The sequence below is a fragment of the Triplophysa dalaica genome, chromosome 2 (genome assembly GCF_015846415.1).
Source record: "Triplophysa dalaica isolate WHDGS20190420 chromosome 2, ASM1584641v1, whole genome shotgun sequence".
Classification (NCBI taxonomy): domain Eukaryota; kingdom Metazoa; phylum Chordata; class Actinopteri; order Cypriniformes; family Nemacheilidae; genus Triplophysa; species Triplophysa dalaica.
In genome coordinates, this window is record NC_079543.1 from 19,976,352 (window position 1) to 20,000,411 (window position 24,060).

The 24,060-nt window shown below is 36.4% G+C and overlaps 1 protein-coding gene across 1 annotated transcript; it reads left to right on the forward strand.

Annotated features, from left to right (window-relative positions):
- The first annotated feature begins 1,468 nt into the window (after window positions 1-1,468).
- On the forward strand, window positions 1,469-23,082 carry ugt8 (UDP glycosyltransferase 8). Its single transcript, XM_056733627.1, has 6 exons — window positions 1,469-1,739; window positions 7,149-7,972; window positions 11,156-11,298; window positions 16,218-16,294; window positions 19,458-19,677; window positions 20,334-23,082. Exons 2-6 carry the CDS (start codon window positions 7,151-7,153, stop codon window positions 20,692-20,694), a joined length of 1,623 nt encoding a protein of 540 aa, XP_056589605.1. The 5' UTR covers window positions 1,469-1,739; window positions 7,149-7,150; the 3' UTR covers window positions 20,695-23,082.
- The last annotated feature ends 978 nt before the right edge of the window (window positions 23,083-24,060 follow it).

A 24,060-nucleotide genomic window follows, 5' to 3' on the forward strand; every position in this document is an offset into this window, starting at 1 on the left:
ATGTGTCATGGTTATGTGTGGATCTGTCATGTCTTTTGAAATCCAAATGCAGATGTTTATTTAGAAACAATGCAAAAAACGGCAGGCAAAAGGAACATCAAAAGACATGACAGACCCACACATAACCATGACATATTCAGGTCCACACCTTGGCCTGTGCCCAAGCTCGATACCCCTTGGCACATGACAGACCCACACATAACCATGACAATTTGAAGTTAAAGAATTCATGTTTTTCATTTGTAAATAAAACATTTTAATTCTGTATAAATGTGTAAAGAAACTTTTTAAGTGGCAATATTTTGGAGAGAAGGCAACACTAAAAAAAAAGCAAAGGTTCTTCACAGTGATGCCACAGAACATGCATATTTGGTTCCACAAATTCAGTCAACCATCTCTTTCTTACCTTTTAAATAATCTGAAGGTTCCTCGAATGTTAAAGTTTCTTTATGGAAAAAAAGGTTGTTCTTTGGCATCGTGTGAGGCACCATTATTTTTAAGAGTGAAGCCAGTCTTCTGAAAAAATAATAATTGGCAACATTTAAATATTTGGGGCCCCAGTCTTCTGAAAAAAAAATTGGCCACATTTTAAATATTTGGGGCATTTTTTGCCTATCACTTTTGGTGCCAATTTCAACCTGAGCCATAATTGGGCATTTATGGAGGGGGTTCTTAACTGACCAAGAGGTACAGAAACATGAGCTTAACCCAGTGACGAGAATCATCAATGATTCAAGCACAATACTCATGTTCTCTCTCTCCCTCTCCCTCTTTCTTACATACACACACATGTATGTTTTATTATCTTCGTGGGGACACATGAGTTGTATACTGTACAAACTGTATATTTTATCCCCATCCCCTAACCCAACCCCCAAACCTAAAGATCTTTAAAAAAATCAAAAATGATCGTTCTGTACAATTTATTAGCTTTTGTGCCCGTGGGGACCTCAATTTTGGTCCACACAGGGACACGGGTCCCCATGATTTTGGTGTGCTTCCAGTTTTAGATCCCCACTAACATATAAAAACAGAGTCCAAAGAAAGTGCATGCGTCTACCTTCGCTTCGATAGTTATTAACTAATAATAACTATGTAGCGATTCCATATTATAAAATACACCATCATTATAATTTCAAAATACTTAAGTGATCAACAATATCGTCTGATAATGTCATCATATAAACAAGTCGTGCGTTTAAGTAAAACTGCATGTATTAACTCAACTCTCATTTTCAAATACGTGTATGTTTTAAAAATAAGAAATATTTTAAATATTCTAAAATAATATTTGAGGACTTATTCCTCTCTGTGAGTTGTTTAAGGGGCTGTTAAGGTTTGTCATATTTATAGTGCAGCCCTGTATAAATAGAAACGCGTCGATGACGCACCACATTCGCAAATATACCTGTGTTGAAAGACCAAACCACGCATCCCAAGGGATTTGAACCCAGGACGGAGTCTCTCTATCGTTACAGAGTTTGCACTTCTACGGCTTGACCACTCCCTCCAGCGACTGTGAATTGAGGTTTCGCATATCCCGCCCTCTCTAGAGTTCGGATACGCAACGCCCCATCTTACACCCATTGGGGAATCCACTTCTCCTGGTGCGGCATTTAGGCACTTTTAACCGATAAACGCAATTTGTGGATTTATGTAAAGTGCCAGAGTCTGAGAGTGCGTAGCGACGTCAGTTTCGCGTACGTTCAGACACAAATCGACCGGGCTCATCTGTACAGGTAAGCTGCGCAGGGCGGCGTTTCTTATTAGAAGCAGGTGCAGCGCTCAACAGAGAGTGAAATTAACTTGTTAGTTACCAGGTAGTTTCGATTGTAATACCGATTGTCAATGGTAGAGATTAACACTTCGCCCACTGCCGCGTTCGTAAATCGAGTTAACCGAAACCCACATGAATGAGAGAGTTTCAATGAAACGAGCGCGATCTTAAACTAAAGAATGTCCCCTGATGTCCTTGACGTGTTGTTTAAAGTGCCACAGGAACACAGCTAATGTTATGTCTATGAGTGTTTTGGACGCTATCTTAAAGATTTACCTTCTCACTTTTAACGGTTTCTATCATAAATATTTAATCGGCATACTAGCCATAGTTTTGCGGGGGGCATCTTGCAGCAAGACAGACATTTAACTCTGTCTTGGATATGTTGTAGGAAATTTACTAACTTAGATATCGTGGCGACAGATCCAAGAGTTAACGTTAGCAGTTTCTTCTTTGTTTTTACTTCCCGATATCTTAATTTCGTGTGGAATTAAGTATTTGTGTGAACGGTTAAATGCTGTTATGATTTAGAAATGAATGCTTAACGTTGAAAACGAGCTATGAAATAGATTACTTCGTATTTTTATTTATTTATTGACAAAAAACGAACGTAATTATAACGTTATTTTAACTAGCTCAGTATGCTAACAATCATCTTTACACGTTCCGAATGTGTGGATATAGATTTTGACGTCACCTGTTGAGTGCTGAATACAGTAGTCACATTTTTGTCATATTTAATCAAACATAATTGAATGCTAATTTATTAAAATTTCCACTTGTCATACACTGATCTCATTCATTAATTAGGTTCCATCTTGTTGATACAGCATGCTAGTTTGAATTAGTGGACACATAGTCGATACAGAGTATGTCTCTGGGCAGGCAAAATCCTGTTAGGCCAGTTCCGCCATGAGCTCTTGTTTGTTTGGGCTCCACCTTAATATCTACTGCTGTGCTAGTTGTACCGCGGTGTACATTATGTTATGTCTTTTAAGTAAAGCAGTAGATTTAATCAGAAAATCTATGATGACGTTGTGCCCCAGTTTTAGTTGTTTTAACTCTGTTAGATTTTTTGACGTCCTTGTGTAGATGCTTTTGCTATGTGTTTCTTTGAAAAGGATGTGGCCTTGTGGTTTTTGCATTTCTTTGCATATTGAAAGTCCATTCGAACTTGCCTACCACACGCAAAGCATCCATTAGCCAATTCGCTTATCTTCACCAACTTCATTCATTCCAGGTATGTAACGTATTAAGTGGGGGGCTTTGTTATTTTTAGTGGTCAAAGTTTGTTTTCAGCATCAGACAGGTGTCATGTACTGTAGTATGATCTTTTTACACAGTGAGGTCCTAGAAACATCATGTTATTACTGACTTCAGTTGGTTAGTTCTATGACCAATATGGAGAGATTTTGATGATGAGAGCATTTGTCATGGTTTGCTTACCATGATTCATTCTACTCTTCTATTGTATAATTTGTTAATTAAATAAAATATGATTATGTTATATATTGGTAATAGTAGTAATACTAATAATAATGATTTTTAAATTGTATTAAGTCTTTTTTGGCAAACACAATAAACTGCTTTTCACATGCAGAGGCGACAGAAGAGTCTTGAATGGTTGGTGATAATCCTTGCATATTCACACAGACATTTTACATAATTTAAATTTTAAAGATTCAAATAAATAAAATTAATATTTTTGTAGCATTAATGCTGGCATCTACTTTAAGTGGTCAGTTGTACATTACGTGATTTAATCATAGAGACTTTGGGATTATTTTGAGATTAAAACAAAGTATTAGGAATTCTTGTAACTGTCATTTATGAATGTTAGGAATTTTTGTAACCATGCGAGACATCAATGAATGTTCTTTGTTTGATAGAAGACATGTATGATGATGTAATCAAGCTGTGGATGCTTTTGTTTGATGTCCTCTGACTCCTAAAAAGCTCATGTTTAAGCGTTAAAATCTGTCCTTGTTTGTAGCTATCGGGGTGATGTGTGTATTTGTTACATTATTGTTGTTCAGGTGTATTTAAAGGGATAGTTCACCCAAAAAGGAAATATCTTGTATCAATTACTCACCCTCTTGTCATTTCTAGATATTTTGAAGAAAGTTGGTAACTGAACAGCGGCAGCACCTATTCACTTCTAGTGTGTGTGAAAGTGAAAAGGGTGTTGGTTAACAAAATTCTTCAAAATATCTTCTTTTGTGTTCTGCGGAAGAAAGAGAGTCATACAGGTTTGAAATGACAAGTGGGTAAGTAAAAAAATGATTTTTAATGTAATATGGATGCAGACAAAAAAGGCAATCTGTATCTACTGGAAATTGCATTTGTTTAAAATTATTTATTAAATGAAGTTTTCTTTAAATGTACTAATTATAATAAAATTTATATTTAGGATAATATTTTGTTTTAAGGGTGCTGAGATGTTAATCTACAAATTTTTGTTGGTCTAGTCTTAGATTTTTGCTGCAACCTCAAAACATGGCTGTTTCGAGACAAATTGGTTGTTCAAAAAGTTTTTATCTAATTAAGATAATTTTATGTCATCATCAATGTGTTTCTGTAATCTTACTGACTGCTGTATGATAAGTTGTATTGTTCATCTCCACATTTTCCGTGCGTTTAATAGGGAATGGTTCTCCCTTCTGATGTGGAGGAAACCTGAACCATCCATTAGTAACACAAGCTATGACGTTGCTATGGTACAGCTTGACTCTGGCAAGGTTACCATGGTAACCGTCAACAGTCTGGTCTAAAAAAGTTGTAATAGTGATAGCCCACCTGAAACTGAGAGAGTGGAAGGGCACTTAGAAGCAACAGCTGTCTTTTGAAAGGTGGAGAATTGGGAAATTTATCTCAACAGCAGGTTTATAGAACCAAATGCAGTAACAATTGCGGAACTTCATTAAAAGTGAATTTGGCTTAACCATTATATTGCATTATATTGCAGTACAATTCGGGGACACATCATATTTTGGATTATGCACAAAATTCCATTTTTAATGACAGAGGCAAAGATTTGTTTTTCAGTGGATTTTGTCCCCGCAGAACTGTTGTTTTAGCTATCTGTGGAAAGAGCAAAAGAGCCTAACTTCATTTGGATGAAAAACCAAATAAAGGCAGAATTTGAAAAGGATGCTTTCAATGTAGATCCCACAGTGCCATGTCAACTTTACAGTACAAAAGTTTATCCAAACCAAAGAAAGGGCCCTCTTTCATTTCTTCAACCTTTTGTTCTCGCCTGTATCTTAGTCTAGATTGTTTTTTCTTCCTTCCGAAACTCCCCCCTCCCTTAATGACAAACACCTGTTTATTGGATCCCTAGGCTCATGACCTGGTGTAAGTTATGTTCTTTTATTAACGTGTGAGACTAAAGAGATCCTTAAAGATGACAGCAGCCTCAGGGAGTGCTTATTACATGTTATTAAAGACTGGGATGGTTTAAGTATGCAGCTTTTTTTGCGGCATTCAAGGGGATGACCATTTTGATGAGGGCTCACTAAAGTCCTCTATGGCATTGTCTCCAGAAAGGGAAGCACTTACAAAAATTCTGCCAAATGCCCGTAAATATTAGCCATTGAGGTCATTTTTATTTACTTATTTGAATATTTTAAGACTCTGCTTTGTACAAACATCAGATTTGTTTGTCAAATCCTTCCAGTGTATCTTCATCGGTTGCTATAGTAATGAGGTAAGTTTGCCTACTCTTTTCCCTATATGATAAACTTCAGTTTCGGTATTCACAAAGTATTGGACGATTGAACAACGAGTTTTAAATATAGAGTGAATTAATATGTCAAATACAGTAGGGCTGCTGGCACATTGTCTCATGCATCCTATTAGTACACAATGATATCTCTTGGCACTGGTCTTGAATAGCCATTTCTATGGCGATTCATATAGATATATCAGATATTGAGCACACAGATCCGATTTCATCACTTTAACAATGACAGTGAGTCCTAAAATGGGATTTGGAAAACAAATGGTAATCTGGTACCGTGTGAACAAAGCTGTGTTTGGGTATCACATGGAAGCCATTTTGTGGAAAGGTTGGTGTAAAGAGTGAATTGTGTGTGAAAGCACGTGTTTGTAAGGTGTGCAGTGAACTTTGTTCATCATATCATAGGAAAGCATCTACTGTGTGATAGGCCCACACATGCAACCTCAGTACTGACGCACGTTTTTTCTCACACACACAGAGTACATACTGTAGTGTGTGACCCACGTCCTGATTCTGATTTGAATGCTTGGTAACTACAGTGAAATTAATCATTCGGATTTGCTCTTCTTTGTTTGTGGCTTGTTGGGATTTTGTATTTGAGTTGAATGGTTATAAAGTTTGGCCTAAAAAAATAAGGGGAAAAAATGTATCTTTCCACGTATTCCATGTATCTACCAAATAATGCATGAAGCTTTCTATTATTTTGGCTATTGTCATGTTTTGTTATTTTGTTATAGTTTTTTTCACCCTTTATTATCTCTTTGAAATTTGTCAAAGGATTGGACCATAAATTATAAAACGGATGTTAAAGGGAACCTCCGCCCAAAAAGAAAAATTCTGCCATTGATTACTCACCCTCAAGTATAGTTTAACAATTTTTGTTGCCGTGAAGCTTCGATTAATCCATTTAACTAAAGTACACACGGAGCACTGCGTTTCCCGATGGACCATAATGACTAACGCCTGCTATACTCTATACATGTTACAGGGCTCTCAAGTCTCACGCATTCACCGTGAGACACACGCACTTTAGTCTGTTCACACGCTCACACGTATTTCTCATGCAAATAAATAAGTGATAGCCTATTGAAATGGTGAGCTGCTATTTAACTAAGTTTTAATCTATTTTGCCAGTGAAACTTGTATTCCGGCTGCATTAAACTATCCATAAAACTAAATTCGGACTAGTGGATGCCGAATCCTGTCATTTACACATGCCATCTATCTGTTCTGCGTGTCTGAGTGAATGAACTGCACAGTTTAACGTGCTATACGTGTGATGCTCATGAATTTGTCTGCGTCTGTGCATTATGAGGACATGAGCACTTTCATTCATCTCCAGAGATGCTATCACAAACATTTTATTGTTTAAGTGAAGAAACAGATATAGCAAAAAATCGTTTTCCAAAAACCTGCCCAAAAAAAAACTCTGTTTTAACTCTATTTTTTAATGTGGACATATTACTATTTAAAACAAATTTAGATAAACTAAATGCATCAGCTGAAGTTAGTCTTTCAGCAGAACAACACAATTTTTACAGGCTTACAGTGAGAAAAAGATGGTTTTCATGTTTGTGGAAACATTCCTTGGCCGGTATGACTAATTTCTATACATTTTTTGGTCTTCTGCAGACATGAAGTCTTTCTACCTGCTTGCCACATTGCTGTGGTGTTTAGCGACAAGTTTCTCCTGGGCAGCTAAGATCGTGGTGGTTCCTCCTATTATGTTTGAGAGCCACCTTTATATTTTCAAGACTCTAGCCTCTGCTCTCCACGCCGAAGGCCACGAAACCGTCTTCCTCGTCTCTGAAGGTCGCGAGGTCCCACCGTCCGACCATTACCGGCTCCAGCACTACCCCGGAATCTTCAACAGCACCTCGGCCGATGATTTCCTACAATCGAAAGTTCACAACATCTTCTCCGGACGTTTCACAGCTCTGGAGCTTTTTGACATCCTGGACCATTATTCTCAAAACTGTGATGCTGTTGTCGGGAGCGCTGTCATGGAGCAGCTTAAAAAAGAACGTTTTGACCTTCTGCTCGTTGACCCCAATGAGATGTGTGGATTTGTCATAGCTCACATTCTGGGTGTCCAGTACGCTGTGTTCAGCACGGGACTGTGGTATCCCGCAGAAGTTGGCGCACCAGCACCCCTGTCCTACGTCCCAGAATTTAACTCGTTGCTAACGGACCGTATGTCGTTGCTGCAAAGAGTGGCTAACACAGCAGTGTACCTGGTTTCCAGGTTTGGTGTACAGTTCCTGGTGCTACCCAAATATGATCGCATCATGAGGAAGTACAACATCCAGCCGTCTGTGTCTATGCATTATCTGGTTCAGAACAGTCGACTCTGGATGCTGTGTACTGACATGGCACTGGAGTTTCCAAGACCCACTCTCCCACATGTTGTCTATGTAGGGGGCATCCTCACCAAACCCCCCAGCCCCTTGCCACAGGTAAGAAAACCACTAAATTACATTCACAACAACCGTTTTAAAGTATTATTCTTTTAGTTTTTGTGCCTTCTAATTCACTCAAGATATTTTGAATGCAAAGATTTGGAACACTTTATTTAGATTAATTTGTGTATCTGTTTTCCCTCTGAACAATCTTTTGCGTGGACCACAATCACACTTTCTGTCCCTAAGTGCTTCTTTGCATAAATTCACAGTGCTTTTAATACTCAAGTCCACGAATGCCAGCCAGTTGAAGACCAGCCAGGTCTAAACTGCAAATTTTGTGGTGGCTGGTTACCACAACATTGTAAGGGATATGGGCTAAAGATGCCAAATATTTCTAGCCTCAATTGGTCAACCCCCAAATACCACAAACCACTCCCTCCAACCAGTGACATGCAGTGAATACCTTTCTGTCCCATTTCAGATTAATTTAATTTCATTCATCACTTGATAACTAGTGTACTTATTACTTTTTCGCATTTTAAAATAATAGTATATCAAAACTATTAAAAAAACACATAATGTAACTTTAGGAATTATGTTATTTGTCATCAATTTTCTAAACATTTTTTAATATTTTTGTTTTGTAATTAAATAAATTAACATGTTGGAACAGTCTTTTTTCACCACTAAACTAAATTACAGAATTCATGCCTTTCTCCCAAGGTTTATATGATCATAAAAAAAGATCAGTTGAGTGACCATAAACATTTGAACTATGTTCTTCATACTACTGTATAGTATAATTGATAAGTAATTTATTGACACACACAAATGGGTGCAAAACGTTTTTCACAAATCCAACATGTGGCAAAAGAACAGCATGCAGAGCTATCTTAAAGTTAAAAAAAATTCCAGTATGCCATTATTGTCTCCGTCATTCCTGAGTCACCCCTCATAATATCAACTTCTTTGGGCGTTATGTGCACAAAGACTGTTCCTATCAATGGGAGTGATTGCGCAGGGCTATGCGTTGAATAGGAGTGGGGGTTCTGAACCTAGATTTGCACTTTTGGAATACCGAGCGTCCAAAGGCCGTCATTGTATGCTGTGGAGTCATAATGCAAATAGTGTGTTTGTCAATGTAGGGTGTGTTAATGTGCCCATTGTCGTGTGTGTATGAAGGACACTGAGACCAGTGTGTGGGGCGGACAGTCAGTGCCAGGCCAATGCAGGCTGTTCAGATGCAGCTGGACTCCTTTAGACAGCAAGAACGCAGTTCTGACAGAAAAAACTCACTCTTTCTGAGTCCAACGCTGACACGAGGCTAATATAAAATTACATTAATCCCATTCATTCATTGCGCTAACAATTGCACTGTGACACTAACAGAAAATCACAGTGCGTTTTCAGTTTCTCAGTTTTTCAGTTTTCAGATTATTGCTAAATTTTGTAAGGCGAAAAAGGATTAGCATCGCTAAAAGCTAATGTATCAGGCTTCAGACATGCTGTGACTGCTTTTGCGTGTGCTAAAATGCTAACACAAAGCTTCTTTAATTCAACAAAGACTTAAACATTAATTTCTGTTCATAGAAATTTCACATTTAAAAGGTTGCTAATTGAAGGCTAACTTCAACATTATAAAGCAAAAAGCTACAATTTTGGTATCAGTAGGTAAAGCCCAAATCAACAGAATAGCTTTTTACTATAGGAATGTCGCATGTGTAAAACTTCAGCACTATCAACAACATTTGTTGTGGCATAACAAAGACCTCTGTAAACCAAAAAAGAAATGTTTTTGAGAACCTAATGTAGAGAGTCACTTAACATTACTATAAAATTGTGCCAGCATGCATATGTTTTTTTCTTGAGGCTATACTTTTGAAACTTTTTTAAACTGAGGGATGAATCAAGATGTTTTCTATTGTTATTGACATGAACCTAGAACATTCCTGAAAACCTATAACTTCCACAACTAATTGTGATCTTTGTTATGCATGCTTCATATCTGAATCAAAATTATTTCTATGAAAGAAATTGAAAAGACTGTAATGATTCATGAATGATTTGGGCTTTTATTGTAAATTAATTTATATATACGTGAAAGCAAATCCTGAAGAGGAGTCACATGCCCCACAACATGTTTTTTCCGACACCATTGCTTCGTGCGAAATCGCATACTGTGACCACGTACTGAATTTGAATAAGTACCTACCTATCGGCCGTTAAAACAGTTTGTTCTATATAGTATGAGTGGGAGTAGTATGAGTATATTACATTGCATGAGTACATGAGGACATACAGCGTCCGCCATGTTTTAGGGTCATGTGACCCGTTCGTCTTAAAGTTTTCTGCTATATTTATTTGATTTACTTTTGAAATTTGACCGTTGCTCAGCTCCCGTGGCATCATGGGATGGATAAGTGTCCATCCGATCCACACTCACGAATCTCGGCGCAAGTAGTAGACCATACGGGTATTTCTCGCCAACTGTTTTTGCATACTGAGGTTTCGGGCATACTATTCATGACTTTTGCCTACTAAATACTATGGAACTAGCGATTTCGGACGCAGCCCATGTGATTATTTTTTGTAATTAAATAAGCACTGATTTATTGTATTGAGAGTAAATCAGGTACAGGTTGTAAATTAAAACCGGTTCACAGGGTAGGTAAAACAGGGTAGGTAGTACCGATTTTAAGCAATCCGATTTTTTTTAGGTTGCGGGATTTCTAAACATGCAGCTTGTCTCTGTTTGACACCTTAAAGCCATCACAGATGAATCACAGATTTAAAGAAATAGTTCGAACTTGTTCACATAACAATGGAAGTTGAAGGGTGGATTGTGTATGTAAAGTATGTAGGTTATGTGGGATGGTGCTGCTGACTATTAATAGGCAAGACAGATACTACAGTAATTTATTTTCTTTGACTATTTCCTTATTTTTAAACCAGCACAGCCTTATTAAACATATTTTTTATAGTGTGTTGCTAACAGACTTTTAGTATGGGTAGATTAATTTAATACACTTTAAATACACTTATTTGTTTAGTTGCAGACCTAGATATTGCACAATCCTGAATGTTTGGCTTTGTTTTCCATATACTTTTACTTTTATTTTTTCTTGTTTATCATGGGTAAGGGTCTGGAGAAACAAATATAGACATGTGAAAATGCACTGAGGGGTTGCTGAACTTTAATATTGTCATGTTGTGTTTGATTAACCTGCGTGTGTTCAGGAGTTTGAAGCCTGGGTGAAGGACACAGATGAACATGGATTTGTGGTGGTGTCATTTGGTGCAGGAGTGAAGTATCTATCAGATGACATTGCTCAGAAACTTGCAGGTGCCTTGGGCCGTCTACCTCAGAGAGTCATCTGGAGGTACTGCCGTTTCATCCATCTTACAAACAGTCAAAATTCAAAAATCATATTCCATGTCCAGTTTTTTCTTCATTTTTCAGCTATGGGGCACAAAATGTTCCATGTGTAGTGTGTCAAAAGGGAAGTCGTGGGTGCATTGGGCCTCATTCATGAAATATGTGCAGAACGTTTTTTTTTGCAAATCGTTCGTAAAGTTGTTTTGATGTAAATCTAAGTCATGTCATGTTAAGATCATGTAAGGAGGCATGTAAAGATTCATGAAAATGTTACTAAAATCGTATTTTCAAAATGTTAGTTGGTACGAAAGAGATGTACACCTGCTCCATACCAAGTGTAAGTAGTGCGTGAAACCGCACGTAACATTCTGTATTTTTGATTCACCATATATATAATTCACGAGTTCTTTTGCCATGTCTTTCATCATTTTTACTTTTTAACTTTGAGTAAAGTGAATGAGTGAGTGTGTGTGCCCTGCGATGGGTTGGCACTCCATCCAGGGTGTATCCTGCCTTGATGCCCGATGACTCCTGAGATAGGCACAGGCTCCCCGTGACCCGAGGTAGTTCGGATAAGCGGTAGAAAATGGAATGGAATGGAACTTTGAGTAAAACGCAGAGCTCGCCACTGTCCTTTTTACACAGTAGTACAATAACAGTGGAGAAGAGGCTGGACAAACACTACATTGACCAACCCTCATACACAACAATGGAGAAGTTAATATTAATGGTTACTGCATTTTCAAATTAAGTAATTTTCTTCAAAAAAACTTTTGCTGATATTCTAAATGACATCAACCAACACATCTCCAACGCAATTTGCGCAGCTGTGATTCATCGGTGTGGATTATGCTAATTGTGAATGAGCATGCATTTACAAATGATTTGAATTCATTAACATTCACACATTTCACCAGGAAATCTGACGTCAATGAATTATTTGTGAATCTGGAGGAAAGTTTTCAGGAAGATCTGTTCTACGCGCAAATTACTCTTGAGTTTACTCATATATTGTGATATTGTGTAATGTTTCATGAATGAGGCCCATTGTGTGTATCTAAAGTTACATTGTGATGAAGTCTTATTCATAAGAATAGAATCCATTAGGGATGTAACAATATTGTCGATATCGTGTTATCGCAATAGCAAAAATTGTCTCAATATTATCATGGTGACATAAATGTATGAAAAAGTAGGTCTCCTTGGCCAATCATTGAGAACGTTAGAAAAATAATAGATGTTACCTTTGACAAGGTCCATCTATTATCTATTTTATTTTATAAAAGGGATTTTTAGGTAATTTGACCCATCTCATACTATAACTCATACCTCTAGGCAACAGTTCTGAATAGGAGAAAGAAAAGTCATCATTTGTCATTTAAATACCGCAATAAATACTGCATAATGAACTTCACATCGTGGTATTACCGTACAGTGAGATTTTGATGTTGTTAAATCCCTACAATCCATTAATATAAAAAAAGATGGTCTATTAAAAATTTTGATGTATAGCTTGTTCGGACACAGAAAATCTAATATTTATTTGTGTGTAGTTCTAATCCCCTATGGCTTTCTTTGTTCTATGGAACTTAATATTATAAATCCGAATTTCTCTTTAGATTAATTTGGTTATGAACTCATATTAATGTTGTATTTTATACATACTTAGTGGTCATTTCTTTTCCCATCTTTTCCCTAAGTGAACCTTCATGCTTATAAATAACAACACTTTTTGTTGTCTTAGCTAGTAATATCGTCATGACTTCTGTAGTCATGTTATGTCAGTCGCTCTCTTGTGCTCATGTAAATGTGCCATGGCAGACTTTGCTAATAAGGTGACTGAAGGGCGTGGAAGCTCCCAAAGGAACACACAGATGAACTGAAACATAGACAGACTCGAAAATATACAGCTATTCGTACAGCACATAGATACACATGAAGATTTATAACATAGTCCCATAGAATATTTGTGTGGATGTTCTTTTTCTGTCTGACACGGTTAACCTGCAAATACAGTATAGGCATGGTAATTAACTAGAGACATTGACTGCTGTCCAGTCTCTTATTCGACATTAGCTATTGCTCCGGCCTGTGTGTGTGTGTGTGCGTCCTTACAAAAAATAAGTTAATTCAAGTGTGCTACAAATGTACTTCTTCAAAATTTAAAATAAGAAAATTTGCTTCGTCCCATTTTTATGTTCTTCTCATAAATATAAAAATACCTTTAAAGGGACACTTAACCCAAAAATTTAAATTCTGTCATTTACTTACCTTCGAGTTTTTCCACATGTGTATAAATGTCTTTGTTCTGATGAACACAGAGAATGAACAATGCTTATGACCAAACAGATCTCAAGACCCATTTACTATCATAGTAGGAATAAAAACTATGGTAGTCAAAAGTTCCCCGGAACTGTTTGCTGTCCTATATTCTTCAAAATGTCTTTTGTGTTCAACTGGACTAGAAGAGTAATTTTTCCTACTATGGTAGTCAATGGGTCTTGAGCTCTGTTTGGTTATAACTTTTATTCCAAATATCTTTCTCTGTGTTCATCACAACATAGAAATTTATACACATTTGGAACAACTCGAGGGTGAGTAAATGACAGATTTTTTCTTTTTGTGAGATACATTGATATTAGTATACTTACTACATAAGTATTCTAAAAAATAAACTTAAACTTAAGTATACTTAATCAAGTTAACTTATAGTATACTTCATTTTTGTAAGTGTGTCTTTATTGTTTTGACATGTTTGTGAGGGCCCAATCGTCCTCAACAACACAGTAAATTATCATTAAAACCCACTTGTGAGGACATTTTACTTGCCATCATTAAAGAAAAGATTCATAAATCAGCCAAATTATGTTTTACTTTAAATCTAATGTCATGCACATGTATGTGTGATGGTTAAAGGGATACTTTTAGTACCCAAAAATAACAATTCTGTCATCATATACTTAAATATTGTTTCAAATGTACATTTCTTTGTTCTTATGAACACAGAGAAAGATATTGGGAAGAATGCCAGTTCTTGGCCACCATAGTTGGAAAAATTATAATGTTAGTTAAAAGTGCCCCAGAGCTGTTTGCTTTCCTGCATTCAAAACAAAGACATTTTAACACATTTTGGATGGGCTAGTACATAAAATAGAATTTTAAATTTTCAGTGAATTATTCCTTTAAGTTTAATTGACAGAATATACTGTTTTGGTATTGAAATACACAGAAGAACCCAATTGCAGGCAACAGGGATTAACAAATAGGGTTTATTTAAATTCAAGAAACACAAAAAAAGACCCACAATGGGGTATAACAGCACAAACAGGATAATAACAGGACATTACTACCTTAGTAACTTGCTAACACTAAACTGAGATAACAATATCAGACATAAACTAAACTGACCAATTACTAGACTTGACAGGCGCTTCACACAACATGAACAGGTGTGAATACAAAACAGGCTACAAAGGTAAGCAAACACATACAGTGACCAAACACAGGAAAATGAAACATGAGGACTATTTAAAGGGGTCAAAATCAACAGGGAACAGGTGCTGGGAATTAACTAATTAACAAGCAATAACGAGACGAAAGGGCGGGAAACACAGACAAGACTCAGAGAGAGTATGTAAGGCCATAAGGCCCAAAACACCTCTCTTATTAAAAAACTAAGGTCTCGCCATGACACCGCCACAATACCAAGAAAGACATGACGTGATGAGGCAGAGTCATGACAGTATCATTAGTCAATGGAAATCTATGTTTGTAATGTCCCGACTAGTATACTTTAGTAAAACAAACGTGTGTGTGTGTTTGTTTGTAAATGACAACGTGGACAAACTCACTGCTCTTTACTTAACCTCAAACTAGATTTCAACCCAAAAGGTTGAGTTAATCTCATCTGAAAGGCTTTTGTTTTTTTATTAGCTTTAGCGACCTAATCAGCAGTTTCTTTCATCCAAAGTGACCCACAGTACACTTATTGAAGGACGATCCCCCTAAAGTCAATATAGAACTAGACGGACCCGGTTTACTCTCTTAATGCACAGTCCTGGTTTTATTGTGTACCATTCATAAGTGCACTTTATCTGAAGGATATTTTATGTGTGTTGGATGGGTAAAATAATGTTGAGGGATGATGCAATGCAATGGCCAAATAGCTATTCTTACAAATGTTTAGGGCTCTTCGGAAAATGATGGTATATTTTAAAACAAATGTTGTTATTTGGAAATGTAGAGATGCTCTTAAATACAATTTTGGTTTACAGCAGATGGGGGAATCTGTTTTCATTCTCTCCATAATTGACTGCATTCAGGTTTCTTATAATGGTATACAATAGGCAATTCTTCTGATCCAATCTATTCCAATTGAATACAATTCATCGAAGGTTGAATCCTAACGGAATATTCTATTTCCCTTAAAAGGCTATCAGTAAAATGGCTTATGAATGGCAACCGTTGTGTAAATACATTGCTAAAGGCCGTTAGCTCATAAATCTGTTGTTGTGAAAATGGAACCAGCTCAAATCTGGATCACAATGTTCAACTTATTTAAAAAAAAAGTTAAGGTCACAAAGTAATAGAAGAAAATCCCCATATAAGTACAGATGGAGCCGCGTGCTTCTGGTTTGTAGTGACTGTCTTTTGTAGTAACTTTTGCCTTTTATTTGCCTTCTGAATGTGAGCTTTGTTAATAATCTAATGTATGCATGCAAATCATTTGGGCTCTGTTTCACTTTTTGTTCTGTCTGTTTCTAAGGCACATTTCTTTAGTCTTCAACCGCATCTTTTGATTGTTCAAACAAGAAACAACTTTTACAGTATTTGTCAGTGACCAAAAACTCATACATGTGTTACGCTTTAAGTGTATAAACAATTCACTCATGTTATGTTTGTTTCTGTTTAATCACACTGTAGGTTCTCTGGAGTCCCTCCCTCAAACCTTGGCAACAATACCAAACTGGTGGAGTGGATGCCACAGAATGACCTGTTGGGTAATTGTATAATTTTATCTCTTTTACACCCTCACATGGGTTTTATTGTGGAGGAAGTGACTTTGAAACTGTAGCCTTTAAAGGAACAAGCTGCTCATAATTTAAAGTAGTTCAATGTCCTTCAAGCTAACTAACTATTAAACTATACTACAAGGTGCTAATAAAAAGCTGCTATCTACAGTGCCTGTGAAAACCCGGCTATAAGGTGTTGTATTTTTTCTAAATACAATTTTCCTACATGATGTTAAGAACATTCTGTGAAAACATAACTTTGATATCTTTAATATTGAATGAGTAAGGTCATGTCAAAGATTGAAATCATAGTGAAGTTATTAATTAATCAAACATTGATGCTCCTCAAATTACATTAGATTTAATTGGATTTCACAGATGTACACGCGACGCGGCCTCTTTGTTGCTTAAAAAAATCTGGCTTCACACATACATCATGTGACAAATAACAGGTGGATAAATCAAGACTTCATTAAGAGATTTTAAGTGATTATTACTAAGGCTCTGTATGGTGCAAAATTACAAAAAACAGCAGTACACTGTCACCACAGTAGTGACTTGTCACAGAATTGTCTTGTTACTAGAAATCTGCTGTATTTAGAAAACATCTGAGCTACTGTGACGAAACTGCAACTGTTTTACTCCCCAACATTGGTTTTTAGAAATGGATATGAACTTTGAATCCGTTCCTCTGTGTGTCTGTTCGTCCTCCACACTGCTCTTTTCAGCATCTCTCCGGATAATGTCTCTGTTGTATTGCAGGACACAAAGCCTGTCCGTGTGTTTGTTTGTGTGAATGAGTTTCTGTCTATTTATTCACCCAGGGCTTGAGGTCACGGAGGACTTTTCTGTATGTCATTCATTCTTTTTGATCTCACTGTCTTTCCGCTGTCCGCCTCTTTCCTCTTCTCTGATGGCCCAAGCGATGCATCATGTTCTTTGGCCTTGATGTTCTTATCTGACCACTCAGCCAGACATATTTACAAGTAAAAGACAGTTATTCATATGTGAGAAGACACAGGGCGTTCAGCTATGTGTTATACACACATATGGTGTTGCCCAAATAGTTTTAAAGTTACGCTGGACTGAAGACTGAAAGTATACCTTTATGGGTCTGTTCACCAAAAATCAACACTTAGCTGTTATTTGCTTCTAAACCTGTATGATTATATTTTTTCAACACAAAAGGAAATGATTAAAAAAAGATCACTCAATAGCTAGAAATCGCTGTTGTTATTGTTTATATAGGTATAATAGTAGTTTATATAGTAGTTTATATAGTAAGGATTACTCGAAATGTCAGCGTATATATTTGGTGACAAGGTGTTACAAGCCTAAAATAACTGCTGTTTATATTGAAAATGTTTGTCAAGATTAAAAAAAAATGGTGAAAATTTATCATTAAAGTTTAATGATAATCATTGAGTCATTGTTTTGTAGTACCAGACCAGGGGTGTGTTTCTAAAACAACGACATTACTTGCTGGTTAACCACCATAGTACGATGCATCATTGGGGACATTAAAGATGTAGTTAGGACTGTTAGGACTCTGTTGGAGATCAATCGTTTGAACCAAGTTTGTTCAGCAATCTAGTTGATCACGGCATACAGGTAATGAAGTAATGATGTCTACTAATAAATACGTTCAGATTTACATTTAAATTTAGTCATTTAGCAGACGCTTTTATCCAAAGCTACTTACAAAGAGTTTTAGGGAGTTTTGCGATGCTGGTTGCGATTGATCGTTGGAAATGTTTCTTTCAGGAACACTTGAGTCGTTGGACTATGCTGGAACAACGGAACTTGTGACCATAGTTGGCTAACAGTGCTTTTGGAAAACGCACCCCAGTCTGATTCATGAACAGGATTAACCAGTTTATTTAACCGAAGTGTCTCAAAAAATGGATTAATTTAGTTTAACTGAACAAACATATGAGTCATGAGTTAACAATCAGTCAATAATGACACAAAGTTACATTTTTACCAAACAATTTATTTCATTTGTGTAACAGTCACTCATACTTTAGTTTTTTGAGTTATGAATTGGAGCTTCATACAAAAGTATACGTGAAGCTATATATACTGTTCCTCAAGATATTACCTCTAAAGGCAACACACCCTATCCGTGAGAAACCTCGGACACACTTAAACGAGAATGCAAATTTCCCTTTGATTTCCCTGTGTCTTTTAAAGTATTTTTAAATGTGTGTGGCACTGGATAAGATAATGTGCAACTAGCCACATTGACAATAAAACACATTGTTTATTGTTACTCGCATTTTCAGAGGCAAGATGATTGACAAACATAGACACTTTTTAAAGGGTGTTAAGACCAAAAGGAGTGTCTCATGCTAAGACAAAAGCAAGCAACTGAACCAAGAATGTTTTTACTTATTTAATTATTCCAGATATATTTAAAACCGAGGTAAATTACGCATGCAATTTCAGTAGTATTGCCTACTTCGTATCTTTGAAGAGTATTTAGTTTGATCAAAATTTTATAAAAGAGAGGTACTTTTACGGGAGAATTGTCCAATAAAGGACTAAGAACCCTTGTTACGAAATGGGAATCCATGTTGGAAAAAAACTCTCCAAAACCCAAACGAACCGAATCTAGCACCGGAATACTACGTAATTTTTTTATCGACGAGTTGACCATGTTATGCATGAGAAGCCGTCACGTTTAACAGTGTAAAGAAGTCAGAATGTATGATATAGCTTGATACCCAACCTTTAAGGATTAACATAGTTCCTTTAAACTTTCATTTATAGTTTATTTAGAGTATAATTTTGCTTGTAATATAGTTTATTCATAATAAATGCATTAGATGAGAAAGGATAGCTTTTTATTACAATTACAACAGTTGTAGAGTTACTGTAGAGTTAAGGCTCATTTACACTAAGAGCAATGAATATAACTAAAGGTTTTGAAAGTCACCACAACAGTTTAGAGAAAGAATGTTAACATTGATAAAACCGTGGTAAAGAAGAGTTGCTATGCTATAGTATCCCTAAATATCACAGCAATACCACACATTGCAGAAACAAAAGCATAATTTTAGGCTTTTTATTTGCAAAAAATATAATTTTTGTTGTATTCCATGTATAAATGACACATTTATCACTTCTATTATTTCTCGTTCTCTCACAGGCCATAGAAACACACAAGCCTTCTTAAGTCACGGGGGCTTGAACAGCATCTATGAAGCCATGTATCACGGTGTGCCAGTGGTGGGCGTTCCGCTGTTTGGAGATCATTATGACACCATGACGCGGGTTCAGGCCAAAGGCATGGGCATAATGTTAGAGTGGAAAAGAATGAGTGAGGAAGACCTGTATACTGCCATGTTCAACATCATTACAGATAAAAGGTAACTGATGTGTCTGATGTATAAAATGGCTCTTGAAAATAAATAAATAATTTTAATTTAAGTGCTCTTGTAAGAACGTTATTATAACCATTCCAAGTGAAATGTCACACTAAATATTACGGTTTCTTCTCTGTTGAGAAGCAGGTAACATACCCACACTCTCACAAGAGAGAGGCAGGTTAATGTTTCATGACTGTGGAATTAGGGTTACTCAAGTTTAATGATTAACAGGCTTTTACAACAGTGTCAATATTTGCAGAGCTGTCGGTTTTTTTATTGAATGAAATGTTAAACTAGTAATAAGGTTAGAAAGAGGGTAGAAAATGTCTTTGCTCTACATGCTGAAGTTTGAATCTTTTCATTTTATAAATGGACAGTAAAATTAAGAGAAGTTGCTATTATTCCACTTGCTGTATTGATCTTAAAAATACATTTTTTTATGATTGTGTATTCACCAAAATGATCAAATCAAAGCTGCTAGTCCAGCTAGCACTCCAAATCTAGTGATAATTAGAATGGCAGAACTGTACATACAGTATAAGAAACACAAATAATTGTATAGCTCCATCTTGTGGCCAGTACAAAAAAAATAATGTTCTGTAGTAAAACCAAAATGATGATGAAACTGTATCTTTCCTCTCTCTTTCTCTACAAAGGTATCGTGAGCGAGCACAGATGTTGTCTCAGATCCATAAAGATCAGCCTGGTCATCCTGTGAGTCGAGCCGTTTACTGGATCAGCTATCTACTCCGTCACCACGGAGCCGAACACCTTCGCTCGGCAGTCTATGAGATCCCCACCTATCAGTACTTCTTATTGGACGTTTCCGTGGTGATAGCAGCATGCCTGGGTCTCCTTGGCTTCTGCTTATACCGAACAGGCAAATTCATCCGATCGTGGCTGGGGCGCGGTCCGTCTCCGGTGGAGAAAGTCAACGGACACTGTCATAATGGAATTCCAAACGGCAAGCACAACAGGAACGGACACGTTAGAAGTATGGAAAAGAAACTGAAGTAAAGCACTAGAACAAAACTAACGCTTCACTAAAGAGAGGAATTAACTGCTCTTTACTCAGAACAGGGCCTGTCCAGGAAATAAACACATAGGTCAATAAACAACGCAACAAACACAATATTATAACAACAAATTGTAAGAAGCCAAGGTAAGGAAGAAAGACCGGAAAACATTCATGGAAAGCTCCCGATGATGTTTTTTCACCTGGTGAACGGAGCTACTGTAATTGGTGGTCCTGAATGTTGAGCTTATCCTTGTGGAGATAGCAAATGAATGTTTTTAACACCAACACGTTGGGCATCAGGTTTCAGTGCATATCCAAATACAGAGATTTATATTTATTTATGTAACTGTAACTAAGCTTTGGTTTTAATTTATGATCTATTTTTATGTCTCGTGCACTCCGTCCTTACGTTGTTCTCATCTTTTGCATCACTATTAATGTTAAGAGTGCTAGCTGTGCACATCACAAACTCGCCGGTGTTTGTGTTTTGTCAGCTTAGACCTAGTTTCGCGTAGATATGAATTTGGAACTAGCTAGACTGTGTTGAGGATAGAAATCTTGCTTCCAATTGACATTAATTTGCTTGTTTTACTACATTTTCAACTCTATTACGCCTTTTTACAAGGTTCTTTGTTGTGTTGTGCTCATCAAAGCTATTTAGTATGTTAATAGCTTAAATCCAGTTTATAAACTCGTTCCCAACTGTTCACAGCTGTTGTTGGCAGATCTAGAATCAAATGAGCGGAACTTTTTATCTGATTTAGTAAGCCATGGCTTCACCGATGTTTAGTTTTTAACACTGAAATTCTTCCAGTAAGATCCTCAATTAATGTTTATTTTATGTTTTAGACTAGAGTAGAGTCATTTGTTTTTGTAAATGGGGGGAGGGGGTATAGTTTTTATGTGTGCGCTTCTCAAAATGTCCCAAACTTATTTTTGTTTCATTTGAATGTTTATCAGAAAAGTGTTGTTATCAAAGCAATAGAACAGCAAAAGCTGACATGTCTTGCCATGTTCCCACAAATCAGTAGGCTTGGAGTGACCTCATGAAGTTTGGTACTGTACTTAACAACGCCCACTGTGCTCTACTCTTTTAACCTTCAGCCACTTTTATAAAAGGACATTCTGTGAAAGGTAATATTTCAATGACATTTGGTAACGTGACATTCCTACAGTTAGCTGTTTCACAAAAGGTTGGGTCTATGCTTATTATTTGAAGAGCATTCTCACCTACAGAGGTTTTATCTAAGAAAAAACTGCCATCGAACATCCTGATGATGAAATCACATGCTGGTTTTGGAACTCATTGTCTGGCTGGAGTGTTACCAGCAACAGTCTCAGATTGGTAGCGTGTAGCAACAAAACATTTATTAAATAATTTTGTAAGGATTTAATAATAGCATATGAAATTTGTGGTATCAATGGAGAGATTTACTGTAGGGCTGAAGAACATGGAGACCCATTATACTTGTGATTTCCATTATACCGAGTTCTAATGCTTTTCGTGTCTACCAGAGTAACAGTGCACTTCTGAGGACATGACATCAACACTTGTAACATATATTTGAACCAGTAGGAATAGTATTTTTGAATAGTTTTTTAAATTAAACTTTTTTAGAGGTGATTAATGCTTGTACGTGTTAGAATACATGAACACTGCACTTTTCCGTTGTTCTGAAAATCTTTGTCTAACAAACTGAAATTCCATTACCAAGAATCAAAACCAAAACAGCCTAAATGAAGATTCATTGAAGTCGTAATGATTTTAAACTGTTTTACTATGAGGTTCGGGTCATTTCTTCAGCCAAGCACTGTTTGAGACTTTCCATACTTGAAAATACACTGGCTGCAAATGCATCAGGGCTATGACTGGTAAAACGGTGATGCACGCTCATACACTTTGAATATGTAATTGTTTTGTAGTTGCTTGTTTTGTATGTTTTTCAGTATTAATATTAGATGGTTAACAACAGAGGAAAATGCTGCAGATGGGCTCTAACCTTAAAAGCTTTGTGTGTGCGTGCATGCGCATGTGTGCGTGTGAAAGAGAGAGAGAGTATATACTGTATAGATCATAGATGACTTATTTTATGTGAAATGTGCATATTTCAAGTTGGACTGGCTTTGCATGAGCCTACTTGCTTCAGTTTATATACTGATAATTTAATACCAACACTACTTTCCTTCCTTAAACTCTTTAACTCACATCCTTTTTCTTGATCAGATTTTGTTTACTGTAGAAGTAGTTAGAGGCTGTTTGAACGAGTTTTGTTTTTTTATTTCAAAATGATTTTTAATATATTTTATGTGTGTCTGTGTTGTCATGTACATAAAAAAGACAAACAAAATACTAATGATAAATAAACATTAAATGTTTTGTTTGCTTATGTCTGTTTTTATTGACTCTTAATTGAGATGTACTAGAATTACAAAAGGAAAATTCTAGAACCTGTAATAGAACTTAGCCTGGTCTGAAAGTCACAGTGTCACTTCTGTTCTCAAGTTTCTCCGTCCTGAGATAGTTAGTCCTGTTTTGTCCCATGACATCACTCATGGTTTTGTCTAGGCTGCTAGACCTGATTCACTCATTTGATGCTACTGTACGCTCACTCACCAATATTAATCGAGGAGAGAAAGAGCGTCAACTAGAAATGAATGTTATTGATAATCATATTAAGTCAAGTGGGCTAGTCCCCTGGAGACAGTAATCATAGTGGCGGGGGACAACGACACATCATCTCGTGATGTCACAAGAAAAAACAAATAAACCCAAATCATGAATTCATCTTAGCACTGACCTTGTAGTGGTAAGACTTTGGTACCTGTATCTAAATTGTGTCTTGTACCATGAACTGACCTCTCTGAAATTTGAATTGAGTTTGAGACAGAAATTCTCCCCAAGTTCTTTTACAGAAGAGCTGACACAAAGAGTGATCTTTTCAGGCATTCATTTTAGTTAAAGCTAAGGAATGGTTCAACCAAAAATGAAAATTCTCTCAATTTATGACTTTCATGCTATCCAACATGTATTGTACACAACTTTCTTTTTTTAGTTGGACACAGGTGAAGTCTAGGTGAACTGTTCTTTTAATATAGACAAGAATGTCTCAGAAGGAATGTTTCTGTCTCATCATGATACTGACAAATGATTTGAATGTCCCATAAGAATCGTCCTTGTGCAAAACAAAATTTAAATATATTTTAAAACTTTAAATATAAAGTTTTCTTAGTACTGCAGTGAGCACAATGCTCGGGATAAAGTTACATGAATGAGTTTCATTAATATTTATATATAGATTTTATACATTCATAAATTAACAGATGATGCAAGGAGGAGATGAAGATGTACTGTATAGACAATTTCA